Consider the following 18,460-nt stretch of genomic DNA (forward strand, 5'->3'; position numbering starts at 1 on the left):
CCTAAACTAAAAAAAAAAATATCCTGGTATCAGTCACGTTCACACGTATGTACATGCTAATACCTTCATCATCACTGCCTGCACCGCTCGGCTTACTGTCAACAACAGACGCCATATTTCTCACTAACAACAAGCACTGTAAAGAGCATAATGTTGTATTTGTGTTCAGTGGAAGAAACCAGATAATTTCACCAGCTACCTGAAAGACCTGGACCTTTCGAATTTCATCTTGTCAGTAAGAAAAAAAAAAATGGGGATGCCTGAACAAATTTCTCTCCAAGCATAGCAGCATAACCTGCGCAGACACAAATATGAATGCAGACAGCAGCGTGCCGCAGTTTACACAAACAAAACTAGAAGGTAAGGAACATAGAATATATTAAATAATATGGGTCAGAATATATTACCACACAAATATATGTTTCCTTTATAAAAGTTTACCTCAGCAAATTAGAACGGTAATTTTTACATTTGATGACTTAGAGATGTGGAATGATGGAGAAACTTGAATGGCTTATTAAAATCATCCTGACTGCCTAATGATGTACACTTAATTTACCAAATTAAAATGTGACTTTAATCTTGAACATACACCAGAAAGATAGCGTAAACTGTAGGGCATAGTGCCAGGCGTAAAATCAGGGCACATTTCAAGTCTTATCATCCCTTATGAAATTACACAAAATCTTTTAGAGCAATTACTGTACACTGTTAACAGGGTACAGTACCATGATCTATAAGCTTGTTTTAAGTGACAGTTTAATAATAGGCCATAATCTGAACCATCTGATCAGGGGTATGTAAAAAAAAAAGACAGCTGTCAGCAAACATCTTGTATTTGTCAATCTGATTTCAAAATTTAAAAAATAAACATTGCCTCACTTTGCTAGCATTTGCTAGTGCCAAGTTGTCCAATCAAGGTTTTAAAAATATTTCCACATACAAATATACAATATGTTTGAACTAACTAATCAAGCCCTGATCCAAGCATTTTCTCATGGTTTTTTATCAAAAGAATAAATCGCAACACAATGGGAAAACAGATTTATAATTGTAATAATTTCCATAACTTAAAGGTATAGGGTCTAGTATAGCAGCAACTGGTTGTGGTTGAGACGGAAAGATTCTGGCTGGGGATCTCAAGCACAATAGAAAGAAAGAAACGCTGATGTACGGGTAAGTAAGCTGGGATGAGTTGAGTTGGGGACGGAGGGGGGTGATGCTGGGACGCCAGAATCACCGTCGAGCCCTCTTGAGGTGTCATGGGCTAGTCGACGAAACACCGAGGATGGAAGGTGCCCACTTGAAGACCCCAGAGATGTACCCTACTTAGCTCAATCCAGACAGTTGTCATGCTGATGCGCTGGGGAGACTGCACTGTGGTTGATCCCTGGAGCCAGCATCGCAGCCGTTGTGTGTGCTGATGTGCCAGGGAGGCAAAATAAGCTGATCCCTGGAGCCATCAACACCAGAAAGAAGGATATCTACATCATCATATGGAAGGAAACGCAAATGGATGGAGACACAGATGGATCACATTAGTTTACTGTAAAGCTACATCTTAGTCGGTGCTTATCTTGGCGAGAGCCGAGTTCAAATCAGCATGAAGTTTTAACATCTACTCTCGTGTAATGGAAATAATAATCATAGTTGAATTATTTATAATTCTTGTTAATAACAGCTCCTTAGGTGTTTCCTGAATGCAGTAAGAGTTTTGTGAGAGCTGCATGCAACTATTCATTAACAAAGCAGCAGGTTCTCAGTGGTTAGAACTAGGGATGCACCGAATCCAGGATTCGGCCCGAATACCTACTTTTTGAGCAGGGTTCTGATTCAGACGAATACTTAGGATTCGGTGAACCGAATCCGAATCCTACATCCGCCCAAATACACATTCATTTCAATACATCCCTCCAATGTGTGCAGTTCTTTAAATAAAATACACAAATCCAGTATTGAACGTAACTGTTGCATTTAGTAACAGGTATTCAAGAACAAGAACACGTTTGATGAAGTCTGTCGCAGCTCTCAACTCCCTAAATTACTGGTGGCACACACACTAAACACGTCACGCAGCTGCTGAATGTAAACATACACCCCCCCACCCTCGTATGCAACACATCACACAAAAGTCTACAACAATTTGCCACTACTATATATTACAGGTTTACTGCATAACTTCACTCCATGAAAAGTGTGATGTGTTGGGGGGCTCCTGAGTGGCGCATCCAGTAAATTTCTCCCAATTTGGAATGGCCAATTATTTATTACGGTCGGCTCACCGCTACCACCCCTGCGCTGACTCGGGAGGGCGAAGATGAACACACGCTGTCCTCCGAAGCGTGTGCCGTCAAGCCGACCGCTTTTTTTCACACTGCAGACTCACCATGCAGCCACCCAAGAGCTACAGCGTCGGAGGACAACGCAGCTCTCGGGCAGCTTACAGGCAAGCCTGCAGGCGCCCGGCCAGACTACAGGGGTCGCAGGCGCGTGGTGAGCCGAGGACACCCTGACCGACCTAACCCTCCCTCCCCCCAGGCGACGCTCGGCCAATTGTGCGCCGCCCCTTGGAAGCTCCCGTCCTCGATCGGCAAAGGAATAGCCTGGATTCGAACTCGCGACTTGCTGGCTATAGAGCGCATCCTGTACTCACGTGGAGCGCCTTTACTGGATGCGCCACTCAGGAGCCCCCCAACACATCACACTTTTCATGGAGTGAAGTTATGCAGTAAACCTGTAATATATAGTAGTGGCAAATTGTTGTAGACTTTTGTGCTTTGTTTGTGAAACGTGTTCTAGAGATCATACTGAGATTAAAAAAAACTTGGTGCACAGAAATATATATTTTTTGTAACTTTACAACTGTCACATGTGCAAGACGTTGTAAATTACGTTTTACATTTTTGTAATGTACCAATACAAGTTGAACCATTTGGGAACTGCTGTGTTTTATTAAAATAATATAAAACTATTTCTGATATGTGTTACACACACGGTGCATTTAAATCAATGTGGGTTTTATTTTGCAGGGAGATTCAGGTCACTCACGGTAATTTTTTCCTCATAGCTCTCAGATCAGTTGACACGGGTTGAAACATCATAAAAGAAAATAGAAGGTTATGGCAAAGATGCAGCTCTCCTTTCCTGTAAAGGTAAACGGTTCTGTATTTTGACATTTGTGTTGGGGGGGGGGAGGGGGGGGGGGGGTCTAGCGGTAAATTGTGTATGTTTCAAACTAAAATCTTATTCAGGGATATATTTCCATTCGGTAATAAAATAAATACTATTAACTAAAAGGCTAAAAAATATAGATTGTGCATGTCCCTTGTTAGTAGCTGCCAGTCAGTTTTTCTTTCAAGTTTCCTTCACTTTTCTTGACAGTTTTTGTAGATTCAGTATTCGGTTCGGTATTCAGCCAAATCTTTTGAGATGGATTTGGTATTCAGCCGTATCCCAAAAACTTGGATTCGGTGCATCCCTAGTTAGAACGTTAGGTTATTATCATAACCCTGTGTGATAAAGAGAGAAAGGATCAATGTTGTAAATCTCCCTCCCGACCAGAAAGGGCGCTGTGTATGGATGGTGGTATGCTGCCTCCTAGATTATTATTATTATTATTATTTATTTATTTATTTATTTATTTATTTATTTATTAGCAGAAGCCCTTATCCAGGGCGACTTACATTTGTTACAAGATATCACATTATACATTATTTCACATTATACAGATAACACTACTTTTTTTTTTTTTTTTTTTTTTACATACAATTATCCATTTATACAGTTGGGTTTTTACTGGAGCAATCTAGGTAAAGTACTTTGCTCAAGGGTACAGCAGCAGTGTCCCCCAGCTGGGATTGAACCCACGACCCTCCGGTCAAGAGTGCAGAGCCCTAACCATTACTCCACACTGCTGATGGACCCCCTTGACCGGAAGATGATTATATTAGGGGGAGCGCGTAGTTGCACGTACCCGGAATCAGCTGCGGGATGGCTCTCTATTGGAAAAACCATGGCGACAGGTTGATTGCAGGGAGGGCTTTGTGGGTACAAAGGGGAAGCAGCTACATCAGCATGCCGCCTTGCGTCAACGTGTACGAACAGATGGCCGGAGCCTTTACTGTTTATTATTGTTTTTCGGTTTGTTTTTTGTTGCCGAGGAGGAGTGAGCACCGCAGAGCTGTTACCACAGAAAAAACAAACAGTCACAAGAGCACTTCCCTGCACAGCATCACATTCACTGGCACCATGATTCCCAGGACCCAAGAACGCACACTTCCATGCACGGAGGACACGGGACGGACAAAGTCCATTATCTTGGTTTTGTTTTTGGGTTTACAAGGCCGTCGTGTACCCCCCAATACCATTGCTGGTAAAGGGGCGGATTGTTTTGTGTTTTAATTAAATGCACAGGTTATTATTGGGAGAAATACTGCCTGGACATTCCTTTTATTCACTACACCACCTGATGACACCCTGGTTCCCTGAAATAGAAATGTAACCAGTACCTAATGGGATATAGCCCGAATTACTTGAGCACTTATAACAAAGCTGCTCCTGTAAGAGCCCCGTATGCGTCAGACGTTGTCTCCGCCCCCAGGAGATAAATACGAGTGACGAATAAGGCTCAGCACTACTTTCTCTTCAGGTCTGCTGCGTTGGAGTGAACGCAGTCACCTTAAAGTGGGTATGGTTACATTTGTATTTCAGGGAACCAGGGTTATGATAATAACCTAACGTTATTCTGCTGATCTACAACATTCAGGTCGGTATAACCTGGTAAAAGTATGAGGCGTGGCCCACACTGCAGCTTTGCAAATGTCTGCGACAGATGCAACCTGGAATAACGCCCAGGAGGTTGCAAGGCCTCTTGTGGAATTATCAGTGACCTTTTCTGGTAGAGGCAGGTTGGCTACATCATATGCAATCCTAACCATGTCTGCAATCCACCTTGACAGCCGCTGTTTAGACAGGGCTTGTCCATGGAGCTTAGACCCGAAGCAAATAAACAATTGCTTGGATTTCCCGCCAACTCTGGGTGCGGTCAACATAATACGCCAGTGCCCTAACTGGACAGAGAGTATGGAACTTTCTCTCCCTGTCACACTGGAATGGAGATGGATGGAAGGCCACCAATTCCACTGACTGGTTGATATGAAAAGCAGAAAAGCTTTTAGGGATTAGTGCAGAGAGTAACCTTAGTTCTGGCCTCTGCAAAAAAACAAACATGCTTTCACAATTGAGAATGCTTGCATTTCACCTACCAGCTTAGCGGAGGTAATAGCAAGCAGGAAAGCTGTCTTTAATGACAGGAATTTCAGCTCTGCTGAATGTAGGGGCTCAAAAGGCACTACATTAAGCCACCAGGGGGCCTTAACCTCCGAGCACCCTTCAAAAACTGTCCCGCCACGAAGTGTGGTCCTGGGGAGACTGAGTCAATTTTAATATGGCAAGCTAAGATAGCTGCCAGGTAGACCTTAAGCGTGGAAAGAGATTTCCCTTCATCAAAAAGGTCCTGCAAAAATCTCAGTATATCTACCATGGGGCAAGTCGTGGGGTCCAGTCCACGCGACTGACACCACGTCAGGAACACACCCCATTTGTAACCATACTAGGAGCGTGTAGATGCTGTTCTGGCATTCTGAAGTCTCAATGACTTTGTCAGATAACCCAAGATTGCTCAAATGTCTCCATTCAGGGGCCAGACCAAAAGATCTATCTCTGTGCACCCATACCTCTCCCAGATGGGTGAAGTCACCATTCACCCAAATTTACTACCCTCAATTTGAGGAAAAAATAAAACAAATAAATATGCATTTACAAAAATGCAATTTCAATTACGCTGTTGTATTGTACAAAACTGACACAAAACAGTGTTGTTGTAGATTAACCACAGAGCTTGTTTATCGTGCTGCACACTGTATAATACTTAAGATGGCGTCTCTGTTGTACACATGACACTCACTCACTTACAGCATCACACATTCTGGCAACAGCAAGCACGACAACACTCCACGGCATCAGGCAACATGTAACCCAGCAACCACAACAGCATTGAACTGTGGTATTGCTTGGCATGTCGAAAAATATGGGGGTCTGATCAGCATTTCCGATCTGTCCAAGCTGGTACTGTTTGTTAGAAATGCTGAAATTGTTTCTCTTGGAATTCCTCAGGAAACGTGGTTTGTTTTTTCTCAGCAGTGTTACGTTGCTGCTTGTGTATTCGGGCAGACGCCTTTGTTGTCTTTTCTCAGCAGTCAGTCACATTGCTGTTTGCGTACTCGGATAGTCACGTCTTTTGTTGGTGATTTTAATATATGCATCACCATACTGTACTCGAATTTAAGACACTATTTTTGAGAAGAAAAAAATGGTTAAAAAAACGCGTCAAATTCGAAGGAATACAGTATGTGGAGACCCTCCCATGGGGGTTCCACACTCCCTGTACCCCCAAGCCATTCCAAACAGCGCCCCAACCTAGGTTGGAAGCATCTGTAGTCACCACCTCTCCCCTTGTGACAGAGCCCAGAGCTGTGCCCAAGCTGCTTGCTTCCACAACGAGAGAGCCTCCATACAGTGACGAGACACTGCGAGTAAGTGGTGGCATTCTAAGACAGGGTGCTGGACCCTGTGGTTGAACCAGGCTTGCAAAGGACGCATGTGTAAAAGCATTAAGGGAAGGATCTCGGATGCTGTTGCCATCAGGCCCAGAAGTCTCTGGAAGGTCAGTACCCTCACCACTGCATTAGGGAGAAACAGCTCCAAGCAAACAGTTAGCCTCTAGATTCTATCATCAGCTCCAAGCAAACAGTTAGCCTCTAGATTCTATCATCAGCTCCAAGCAAACAGTTAGCCTCTAGATTCTATCATCAGCTCCAAGCAAACAGTTAGCCTCTAGATTCAACAGCTCCAAGTAAACAGTTAGCCTCTAGATTCTATCAACGTCAACTGGTTCACCATGATGCCTAACCATTGGAGGTGACCAGCCCCGTGTGCAACAATGTCCTGTGCTGGTGATATCAGCCAGTCGTCCAGGTAATCAATCACGCTGATGTTACGATCACGCCCTGACAAGGAGGGGGGCTGAATCAAAACTGCTGAGAGTAACCTGACGGTGGAAATCATCCAGGTGTCAGTAGTGCAGGATCACTAAAGATTTTGGCACGGTCAAATAACTGTTTTTATTACCGTGTTCAAAATGAAATGGTATATACATATTCTTCAATAACAAGAATGTGACATTTTAATTGGTTGTTTCTGAGTAGCCTACAGAGCACTTCCCCTTTAAAAATAAAAACATAAAAAAATAAAATAAAAAAAACACACACAACAGGAATTGAAAAGTCAATTGACACAGGCAGGCACCATATCCAAGAAGCAGGGCATCACAAAGATAAGAAAAAAGACTACAAAACAGATAAACCTTTCATTTTATCTACAGTTTGCAGGAAATAAAAAAAATGTTCAACGGCAGTCTGAAGTATTTTGTTTAGCAATGTTTAGTCTTAGAGAGTATTCATTTTCAGACTACTTGGGTACATTACATTGTATGAAAAAAAGTTTCAACAAATAAAATGTTAATATTACATTTTTTGACAATGCAAGCCCACTTTGTTTAAAAAAATAAATTAAAGTGCTGTATGTATGTGAAGATCACAACCGAGAGTTTACAGTAACATGTAATGTTCATTTAATGCTCATTCAGCTACAAAATAAAAATCGCATTACCACACACAACCAAACAATTTACAGTTACTCGCATATTTGAATTTTCAGTGCATGACATACTGCATTTAAGGAAATAAAGGAAGTGCCTAACCAAATGTGTTTTTACATCCATTTCCAAGATTTCACAGACTTTTGTCCAAATTCACGATTTTCACAATTTCTGTGACCTCAGTGGCCTCCGTTACAAAATTGTATCCTTAATGATCGGCAATAATCCAGGTGGGTCTGATAGACTGATCCTAGACCTGTGGCAGCAAATCCCTCAGGCTGCAAGAACTTATATCAACTCACAAAGAGCCGAGCAACAAGGGAGAGAGCAAAACTTAGCCACAACAAGGGACTGAATCCCAGGGAAGAGGCGGGGAGAGCCTCCGGCTTCGTGCAGGCACACAAGGCCACGGAGGGGACTTAATCAGAACCTAAGGCTAAGAAGAATTATACTCTGAAAATAAGCACAATTATTTTAAAATATGAAATGAGAGAGGCTGGGGCTGAGCCTTATGCGTCACTCATATTTATCTCCTGGGGTTGGAGACAATGTCCGAAGCATATGGGGCTCCGATATGTGCTCAGGTAATTTGGGCTATAAGAGATATATCCCATTAGGTAATGGTTACATTTTGTACTTGAAATGGAACTACCTTTGGGGAATACAAAGAAACTGGACTGTCAACAGAGCTTCCTGATAAAGTAATCTGCACACAAAACCACAAAAGAATGTTGGAAACAGACACCAAGGATTTCTATTTTAGTGCACAATTGAACCTGACATTGGACACAACAGCTTTAATCTTCTGAATGTCTGTTAAGATCACAGGCTGTATGATTTATTTTTTACTAATATTCATTATCCGTTTTCCAACTTTTTTTAGAAGCTGCAGGGGGCTCTTTGAAACTTCCTATATTGCTATACATGTTATAATGTTAAATCTTTTTCTAAGTCATCACATGCCTTTCATTGGAGCCTTAAAGACATATGCACCAGCCTTTTCTCCTGAGATTAAGTAAAGCAGAGGCTTTCCATTCAATCCATGTTTTTTTTTTTTTTTTATGTAGCCCAGTTTCAGTTCATAGTGATGCTACTGAGCTGTTCATTCATCTACTTACATAAGTAAGTCATGCTGCGTCTTAAGTGTCAGGTTTGCGTTTCGACTTGAATTTATGGCTTCCAGGATTTGGTTTCACATACTGGCAGAAACTACTTGGTGCAACTTCAACTTCTTCTTCATTATTATTATTATTATTATTATTATTATTATTATTTTTAGTGTCAAATTGAATTTCACTTCAGCGAGTCTCTTTGGGATGTGTGATCAAATAAATCTATGCAGCACCCCTTCCACCAGTTTGGATAACATACCTCGAAACAACAAGCAATCTTGTTCACTATGCATAGTGTCAACTAAAATGTGGCTCACCGTCTGTTAATTATAGCCCTTTTATTGCCATGAATGTCTCAGTTTAAAAATGGAGTAATGAATGATTTATGAATGGCCATATATGTTTCTTGGGGTATAATTAGCTATTCATCTTTCCTTTTACATCAGATCTACAAAAAATGTATTCATGTGCACAGACAAATTTGCAAACCATGTTTTTTTTATGAATTGACACTATTTTAAAGTCTGGTCAAAGATTATATACATGGATTCTAACGCAGCAGATGCTAGTCATGTGATACACCTCTGGAATCCTTATGCAAAGCCATGGCTGATACATTAAAGAATCACAAGATATTGGTGCCAAATAGTCCTTTACTATATAAGAACAATCTGAAATAGTTTTGATTGGGGAGATGAAAAAAAGTTTAAGGGCATTCTATTATTAACATTACTCAATACAGTCATTAAAAAGACCATGACACCCACACCTTGGGAACAGTTAAGCATTCCATGCAGAAGATAACGTCAATGACCTAGCATGTAATGCCTACTGCCAAGGGTAACAGACTCTTCATGTGCTCCTCATGAAGACACACATGAGCTGAATGTTTGCTTGATTTTTTGTACTGGGTGGTGGTAGGGTTTCTTGGAATGAAGCCACTGTTAGCAGGAGAGCGTAGATAATTACTGCTGAACTGGGACATTTGTCTCAACACTTCTAGGAACCATTGCTACCGACTATAAAAAAAAGAAAAGAAAAAAGGCTCGCTAGCTTGTCGTTTCTCTTTGTGTTATACAATCTATTTAATGACTGTACCCACACATATACGTCAACAAAAAAGAGCCAATTAAATTTGGAAATGGAATGAAGCATTGTATGTTGCCATAGGATTAAAACAGGTTTACACCTAATCCCAGGCATCAGTACAGGGATTAGATACTCAAATTACTTATGCAAAATCAAAAATATATATTACTTTTTTTTATTTTTTATGAGCGCACTATTTCTTTAGTGAACAACTACCATGAAAAAAAAAAAAAGGTTTTCAAGAAAACATAAATAGATTACTAATATTAATAACAAAGAAATACAGTCGATGACTGCCATCAACCCGCACTGCTTTATTAACGTGCTTGTAAATGTGTTCCCTGGTGTCTTGGCAATACACAGAAGTAAAATGCCTGGGCTTTTTTCACTCATCTTTTTTTTAGCTAGTGTGTGTTTACAGAAAGATAAAATGGCCCCATAAGACTTGTTTGAGGGCGAGAGGGCAGTTTATTAACGAGGCAGGCAGCACCACAGATAAACAATGTGGATCTGGAATGGACTGGCACAAGATTTATGAATGGAAAACTGCATTAATTTAACTGAGAAAGAGTCTGAGTGAGGTCCCAGAATGAAAAACACTTTGCACTTTCCTCTGCTCCTCGAGCCGGCAGGCTGGAATTCTGCTCAGAACAGTAAGTGCTAGACATGGCAACTTTCTGCCTTGCGCTGTTACTCTATACTTCCTATATTAACCTGGCAGGACTGGCCGTAGTCCAAAGGGGCCTCTGGTTGGGGAGATGCCTCGAACGATACAGTCAAACAGAAAGCTGATCTGCTCCCCTTCGGCGCAGGCGAGAAAGAAAACACCGGCCCCTGCAACAAAAACAGAAATACGGCGTCTTATTTTGTCATATGAGAAATGCATTTCAGAAGAAAACATTTTTATAACACACCAATAAACTCGCAGTGTATTAGTCAGGCAAGCAGAGCATGCTGGGGCCATCTACATGATGGTGAAAGATGTTTTCCTCCCAATATGTTCTTTGATAGATGTAAGTATATTTTTTCTGAGGAGGGGGTCTGTCAAATGCATTTTATATTGCAAAGTAATGCTTTCAAACAATTAGCAGTGATTTTACATAAAATGTAAAGGAATATTTGAATAATCTTACATTTTTAATTAACTGGAAAACAAAAGTATAATTCAACAGTACAGGAGTAAAGTGAACCCAGCACCCCATAAAATGACCTATTAAAACAAAGGAGAGATATACTCTTCTGTACAGCAGAATGGGTGTTATTTATTTAAGATGTGATCTATGCATTTCCTTTGCACAGTATATTTTATGATGCAGTTATTTATAAATTTCTGTCATATGAACAAATATGTACATGGTCAATTTTGCCACTGAATACATTTCAAGTGGTGTTAGTTCAAATACTCGTCCTATCACAAACTACAATATTTCAATTATCTAATGCAACAGTATATTTTTCTATTGAACTAGTATCAAATGAATCTGTTCTAAAATAAACCCTTAATACCTACGCATACCCAGAACTACCATGAGCGGCCAATCTGACCGCGGTATTAAAAACAACATCAATATTATAATGAAAGGACAAACAATCTGAGTTTTATTAAGGTATATCATATAATATATACATCTGCATAACTGAAACATTGCAAATAAATTAACATTTGAACAGAAATGGGTTTCTATACAGACATATTATATAAAGCGCAACTGCAAAAAATTAAAAACAAACATTTGAGAATAGATCACAGTGTATATACAGGTATATTATTTATATAAGAAACTGTAAAACCGAAACGATGTAAATAAGTAAAACAAAATTGAAAATATACAGATATTTATATTGACATAGATACAGTTGTAGCCAAAAGTTTACATACCCCAATGGAAATGTATAAATTCTAGAAATTTCTCGAAAACAAACAATTATAGGAAAAATCTTTTGTATTGGATGAGGGAAAAAAAGTTACAAAGGAATAGATGTCCACAATTATTTATTTCACCAATTCTTTTGCAAAACGCAAAAAATGCTAATTCAAAAGTATTCATACCCTGACAAGGAAAATTAAATTAATATCTAGTTGAGGCACCTTGAGCAATAATAACATATTTTAAACAAGTAGGATATTTGTTAATGAGCTTTTGGCATGATTCTTTAGTGATTTCTGACCATTCTTCAATGCAAAATTGTTCCAGTTCATTCAAATTCCGAGGACTTCTCTTGTGCACAGCCTTCTTCAACTCATACCAAAGATTCTTAATCGGATTTAGATCGGGACTTTGACTAGGCCATTCCAGAACCTTGATTTTATTCTTTAACCATTCTGAAGTGGCTTTTTTCTTGGCCTGCGACCATTGAGACCTTCACCATGCAATACTCAATCTATGGTTAAAATGGAAACACCAGTACCACTTGCAGCCAATTCACTTTGAATATCTTACGCAGTCAATCTCGGATTGTTATTAACCTTCCTCACAATTCTTCTACTTGTTCTTGGTGAGAGAACCTTCTTTCTTCCAGACCGAGGGAGCGTTGTGACAGTACCATAAGTCTTGTACTTCTTGATAATAGAAACAATAGCTGAAATTGGGAAACTCAAATGCTTGGAAATCTTCTAGTGTCCTTCTGCAGCTTTATGACAATTAATAATTTTCTGCCTAAGGTCTTCACATAGCTCTTTGCTTTTTCCCCATATTGACTTATTGGTAATGACAATCCTATGCCTAACCCTTTAATACTCTCTAAGAATGTTCACCTACAATCCACCATTTTCTAGACTTTTCTAGAATTAGGTTCTGCATTACCATATTGAAATTTCTAGCACCTTGTAGACAATTCTATCATAGCACCAAAGGGTATGAATACTTTTGAATTAGCATTGCTTAAATAAATAATTAGACATCTATTTCTTGTAACTTTTTTCCTCATCCACAAAAGCAAAACTTTTTTTCTAAAATTATTTGTTTTTGAGAAATTTCTAGAAATTATTCATTTCCATTGGGGTATGTAAACTTTTAACTACAACTGTGCTGTAGTCAGGTGTGATACAGGCAACAAAAGCCACTTGTGTGCCAAGGACACAGGAATAAGCACCTTGAACATGCACCTCCAGCAGTGCCTCAATTCACACCTAAGACAAGCTTTTTCAAATGTGCATAGACTGAAATTAGCTGCTTGTATCTATCTGGTAGTTCCCTAAAAAACGAAGCCAGGAAGGTACTTATGTAAGTTAAAGTGTCCTAGTGTTGCTTACTTCAGCTGTTTTATTTTTTTCCCCAAAATGACTTTTCTTTTGCTTTGATACCTTTGTTACTACTTTGTTAGTAACCTGTGACAGATGCCACTTCTTGCTGTTGTTGACTCTTCGTGTGTTAACCAAATTTATACAAGAAAATAAGCAGCCTTTTGATTCTTTTTGTTACTCCACCTGTTACATGCATGAATAACCTTGGTTTCCAGCTGAGTTCAGCTCACAAATATCTGGAAGCTGAGGAATACTTGGAATGAAAGGCTGTAATAGCAAGCAGCTGTTTACCAACAAGACTTATCTGCAAGAGGTCTGGCCAACTCAAGAGTGAAATCCCTCTCATTAGCAACAGTTGGCACATAGAGATTATTATTTGATTTTTCTTTTGGATACTGACACAAACAGATTGCAAGCAAACCACTCACAGGCTTCCATGTGCCTCTCAAGGTTGCATCTCAAGGTTTTTTTTTTTTTTTTTTCCCTGGTGAAATGTTTTTTATTATTATAGTTTTATTATAGTCAAATATGAACTATTAAGCTTGGCATTAATGTTATTGAGGAATATTTAGTTAAATAACAAATAACATATGAATATAACATATTCATAATGATATATTGCTTGACGGCTTCATGAGGTATTCCGGGTCTGTGTTCCACAGTGCTATAGTGCCACTATTTGAGGCATACAATGGCTTTGCAAAGCAGCCATTAACTGTAGGTTTGGAGCACGTATCTGGAAAAAACATTATGTTTGGCTGCCACTGGCTGTGCGAAATTCTGACTGGCTGACAAAGGAAATGATGGTGGAGTTTAGTTTGGCTTGCTATGTATGAAGTACAGTCATCTATCAATACCAAGGGCCACTTATTTGGTGACATGGAACGAGGGATGCACCGAACCCAGGATTCGGTTTTGGATTCGGCCAGAATACCTACTTTTTGAGCAGGGTTTGGATTCGGTTCACCAAATCCGAATCCTACATCTGCCCAAACACACACACATTTTAATACATCCCTCCAATGCGTGCAGTTCTTCTTTAAATAAACTGCACAAATCCGGTATTGGACCTAACTGTTGCATTTAATAACAGGTATTCAAGAACAAGAACACGTTTGATGAACTCTGTCACAGCTCTCAACTCCCTAAATTACTGGTGGCGCACACACTAAACACGTCATGTAGCTGCTGAATGTAAACATACTCATGTAGCTGCTGAATGTAACAATTTTTTCCTCATAGCTCTCAGATCAGTTGAAATGTCATTAAAGAAAATAGAGGATTATGGCAAAGATGCAGCTCTCCTTTCTCGTAAAGGTAAAGCCAATGGTTCTGTATTTTTACATTTCTGTTGTGGGGGGGCGGCTTGTGGTAAATTGTGTACGTTTCAAACTAAAATTTTATTCAGGGATATATTTCCATTCGTTAATAAAAATACTATTAACTAAAAGGCTCAATTATAGATTGTGCACGTCCCTTGTTAATAGCTGCCAAATCCCCAACTGCTTTGGGCACTGCTGTTGGAATGGTCTAAACCCCCCCCCCCTCCCCACCCCATGAACAGGGTAACCTAGTGAAATTCACACCTTATGTGTTTAAAAAAAAAAAAAAAAGTTGGCGGGGTTTACTCTTCACTGGCCAGAAGGTACTGTTAACCCAAAACAAGTGGTAGGTATTAAGAAAGCCGATTATCTGGGAAACATGATGATGATCCCCTGCAGGGTATGCAGTGTGCAGACATTAGTCTCACCTGAATGTGGCCAAACCAAACATTCAATCTAATGGCATTATACTTCCCCCACCTTAAGGGTTATTTTCATGGTGAAGGACATTGGAACCAAATTGAATCTATTTTATTAGATCCCTGTTTTAATTGTGAAATACTGTCATTCTTGAATCCAATTTATTTTGTGTGCTGTTCCTTCAGCTGATGTCCCTGTTTAGGAAATGTGTTTCTGTCATCATTGTTTTTGTGTGTCAGCATGCAAACTTTGCATCAGAGAAACTTGGAAAATCTGCATCTTAATTAGATTTAACATATATGTTTAACTATAATTACTTCAGACAACAATTAAAACTATGGTCAAGCATTATATCAAAAGGACAATGCTTATATTTGAGATGGACTTACTTCTCACTATTACAATTTAACAATGCATTCATTTTGACACTTTCAGATTGCATCGAGAAGTTGCAACATTAATACATTCTTAATAAAAGTTGTCAACCCACAAATGTGTGTGTGACTTTGTTTCGGTTTGAGTTTGAGCATGCTCAGTCTTATACCATAAAAAGGGTTAACCATATTAAACATATACATTTTAAAAGGGCAGTAATATGTTTTCCATTGATTTTAACTCCTGACATCAAACTTCTAAAAGTAAGGAATACAGCTTCCCACATGCAACTCCCAGACAACCCATAGACTTAGGATTTATGTTTCTATTTACGTACAATTCTACAGTGGACAGTTATTGGCTGTTGGGAGTGGGTGGGAATAGTTTATTTTCATACGACCGACGATGAAGGACTGTGCAAACTAAAGTACTTATTTATGAGAGACCTGAGGCTTGTTCATTAAGTGCATAAACAGTGAGATCAACAACATGTTACTCATAACAGCAGTGCTGCCACAATAAATGCTTGAAGTGATGCTTCGATTTGTTTATGGGCCAGTTTCAGGCACATATTGATATTAGCAACCTCACAAGAATATAACAAAACTAGATGTTATTACACACACACACGCATATATTATATACAGTGCCTTGCAAAAGTATTCACGCCCCTGACCAGTTCTCTCATATTACTGAATTACAAATGGTACATTGAAATTTCGTTCTGTTTGATATTTTATTTTAAAACACTGAAACTCAAAATCAATTATTGTAAGGTCACATTGGTTTTATGTTGGGAAATATTTTTAAGAAAAATAAAAAACTGAAATATCTTGCTTGCATAAGTATTCAACCCCCACACATTAATATTTGGTAGAGCAACCTTTCGCTGCAATAACAGCTTTAAGTCTTTTGAGGTAAGTATGTACCAGCTTTGCACACAGTGTCGGAGTGATTTTGGCCCATTCTTCTTGGCAGATTTGCTCCAGGTTGTTCAGGTTGGTTGGACGACGCTTGTGGACCGCAATTTTCAAATAGTGCCACAGATTTTCAATGGGATTGAGATCAGGACTTTGACTGGGCCACTGTAGGACAGTCACCTTTTTGTTCTTGAGCCACTCCAAAGTTGCTTTGGCCTGGTGCTTGGGATCATTGTCCTGCTGAAAGGTGAATTTCCTCCCAAGCTTCAGTTTTTTAGCAGACTGAAGCAGGTTCTCTTGCAGTATTTCCCTGTATTTTGCTCCATCCATTCTTCCTTCAATTTTAACAAGATGCCCAGTCCCTGCTGATGAGAAGCATCCCCACAGCATGATGCTGCCACCACCATACTTCACTATAGGGATGGTGTGTCTTGAGGCATGGGCAGTGTTAGGTTTGCGCCACACATAACGCTTTGAGTTTTGGCCAAAAAGCTCTATCTTGGTCTCATCTGACCACAAAACCTTTTCCCACATCGCAGCTGGGTCACTCTCATGCTTTCTGGCAAACTCCAGACGTGCTTTCAGATGGTACTTTTTGAGTAACGGCTTCTTTCTTGCCACCCTCCCATACAGGCCAGTGTTATGCAGAGCTCTTGATATGGTTGACTGGTGCACCATTACTCCACTCCCAGCCACTGAACCCTGTAGCTCCTTCAAAGTGATTGTTGGCCTCTCTGTGGCTTCACTCACAAGTTTGAGCGCTGAGTTTTGAGGGACGGCCTTTTCTTGGCAGTGCCTGGGTGGTGTGATGTAGCTTCAACTTCCTGATTATTGATCCAACTGTGCTCACTGGGACATCCAAACACTTGGGTATTATTATTATTATTTGTTTATTTAGCAGACGCCTTTATCCAAGGCGACTTATAGAGACTAGGGTGTATGAACTATGCATCAGCTGAGTCACTTACAATTACGTCTCACCCGAAAGACGGAGCACAAGGAGGTTAAGTGACTTGCTCAGGATCACACAAATGAGTCAGTGGCTGAGGTGGGATTTGAACCGGGGACCTCCTGGTTACAAGCCCCTTTCTTTAACCACTGGCCTCCTATTGTACCCTTTCCCTAATCTATGCATTTGTATTACTTTATCTCTAACTTCTGTAGAATGCTATTTGGTCTTCATTTTCCTTCAGATTCACAGCCTGACCAATGATCCTTCAACAGTGGGGTTTTTATACAGAAAATGTGACAGCAACTTTAATGGTTCACAGGTGGAGGCCAATGATAAGGTAATTGTGTCCTCTTTAGGGCAATTTCTTTCATCGGTGTAAACTGGGAGCTTCCACAGCACAAGGGTTGAATATTTATGCAAGCAAGATATTTCAGTTTTTTATTTTTCTTAAAAATATTTCCCAACATAAAACCAATGTCACCTTACAATAATTGATTTTGAGTTTCAGTGTTTTAAAATAAAATATCAAACAGAACGAAATTTCAATGTACCATTTGTAATTCAGTAATACGAGAGAATTGGTCAGGGGTCTGAATACTTTTGCAAGGCACTGTGTATATATTATATATATATATACATATACACACACACACACACACATACATACAGTGGCTTTCAAAAGTACTCACTCCCCTTTTCCACATTTTATTGTGTTACAACATGGAATCAAAATGGATTTAAATTAGGAGTTATTGCCACTGATCAACACAAAAAAAGTCCATAATGTCAAAGTGAAAAATATAATCTACAAATTGTTCTAAATTAATTACAAATATAAAACAGAAAATAATTGAATATATACTCGACAACGGGGCAGGTTTGAACACAGCCCCGGTGGAGGACACACGGCTGACTGGCTGTTGTTGCTTAATGACGGGGGCGGCAAGCCGAGCCCCGGCGGAGGAACGATGTTCTCCACACCAGTCAGTCACACTCATACGACGGACAGCCGAGAAAAGACGGCCTGCGACAGGAGCGAAGCAGGCCGTAAGAAAGAAGAAAGACACTCAAATGGAGCCGCTGATTCCACAAGAGCGGCAAACCAGGTCTCAGCAAGAATGCAAGGGAACTGCAGTCCACTGAGAGGAGCTCTTTCAAAACACACCAGGTTAGTGACACAGAAGCGTACCTTACCATAGTGAGAGGCAAAAGAGGAAGTGAGCTCAGCGGAGCGACTACTTATTCCCTCGGCAGGGGGAACCGAGGACGTCATGCCACGGAGGGACCTATCGGCAGCTCTGACATAAAA

The 18,460-nt window shown here is 39.9% G+C and overlaps 1 protein-coding gene across 4 annotated transcripts in view; it reads right to left on the bottom strand.

Moving 5' to 3' along the window:
* dok7b (docking protein 7b) overlaps nucleotides 1-18,460 on the bottom strand; it is a 44,003-nt gene that overhangs the window by 18,755 nt on the left and 6,788 nt on the right. For all 4 annotated transcript variants that reach the window (XM_059033448.1, XM_059033440.1, XM_034034385.3 and 1 more), the window contains exon 5: nucleotides 10,633-10,752. In XM_059033448.1, the coding sequence (XP_058889431.1) occupies nucleotides 10,633-10,752 (120 nt within the window). The remainder of the gene's footprint in view (nucleotides 1-10,632; nucleotides 10,753-18,460) is intronic.

The sequence above is a fragment of the Acipenser ruthenus genome, chromosome 1, assembly GCF_902713425.1.
Source record: "Acipenser ruthenus chromosome 1, fAciRut3.2 maternal haplotype, whole genome shotgun sequence".
Classification (NCBI taxonomy): Eukaryota; Metazoa; Chordata; class Actinopteri; order Acipenseriformes; family Acipenseridae; genus Acipenser; species Acipenser ruthenus.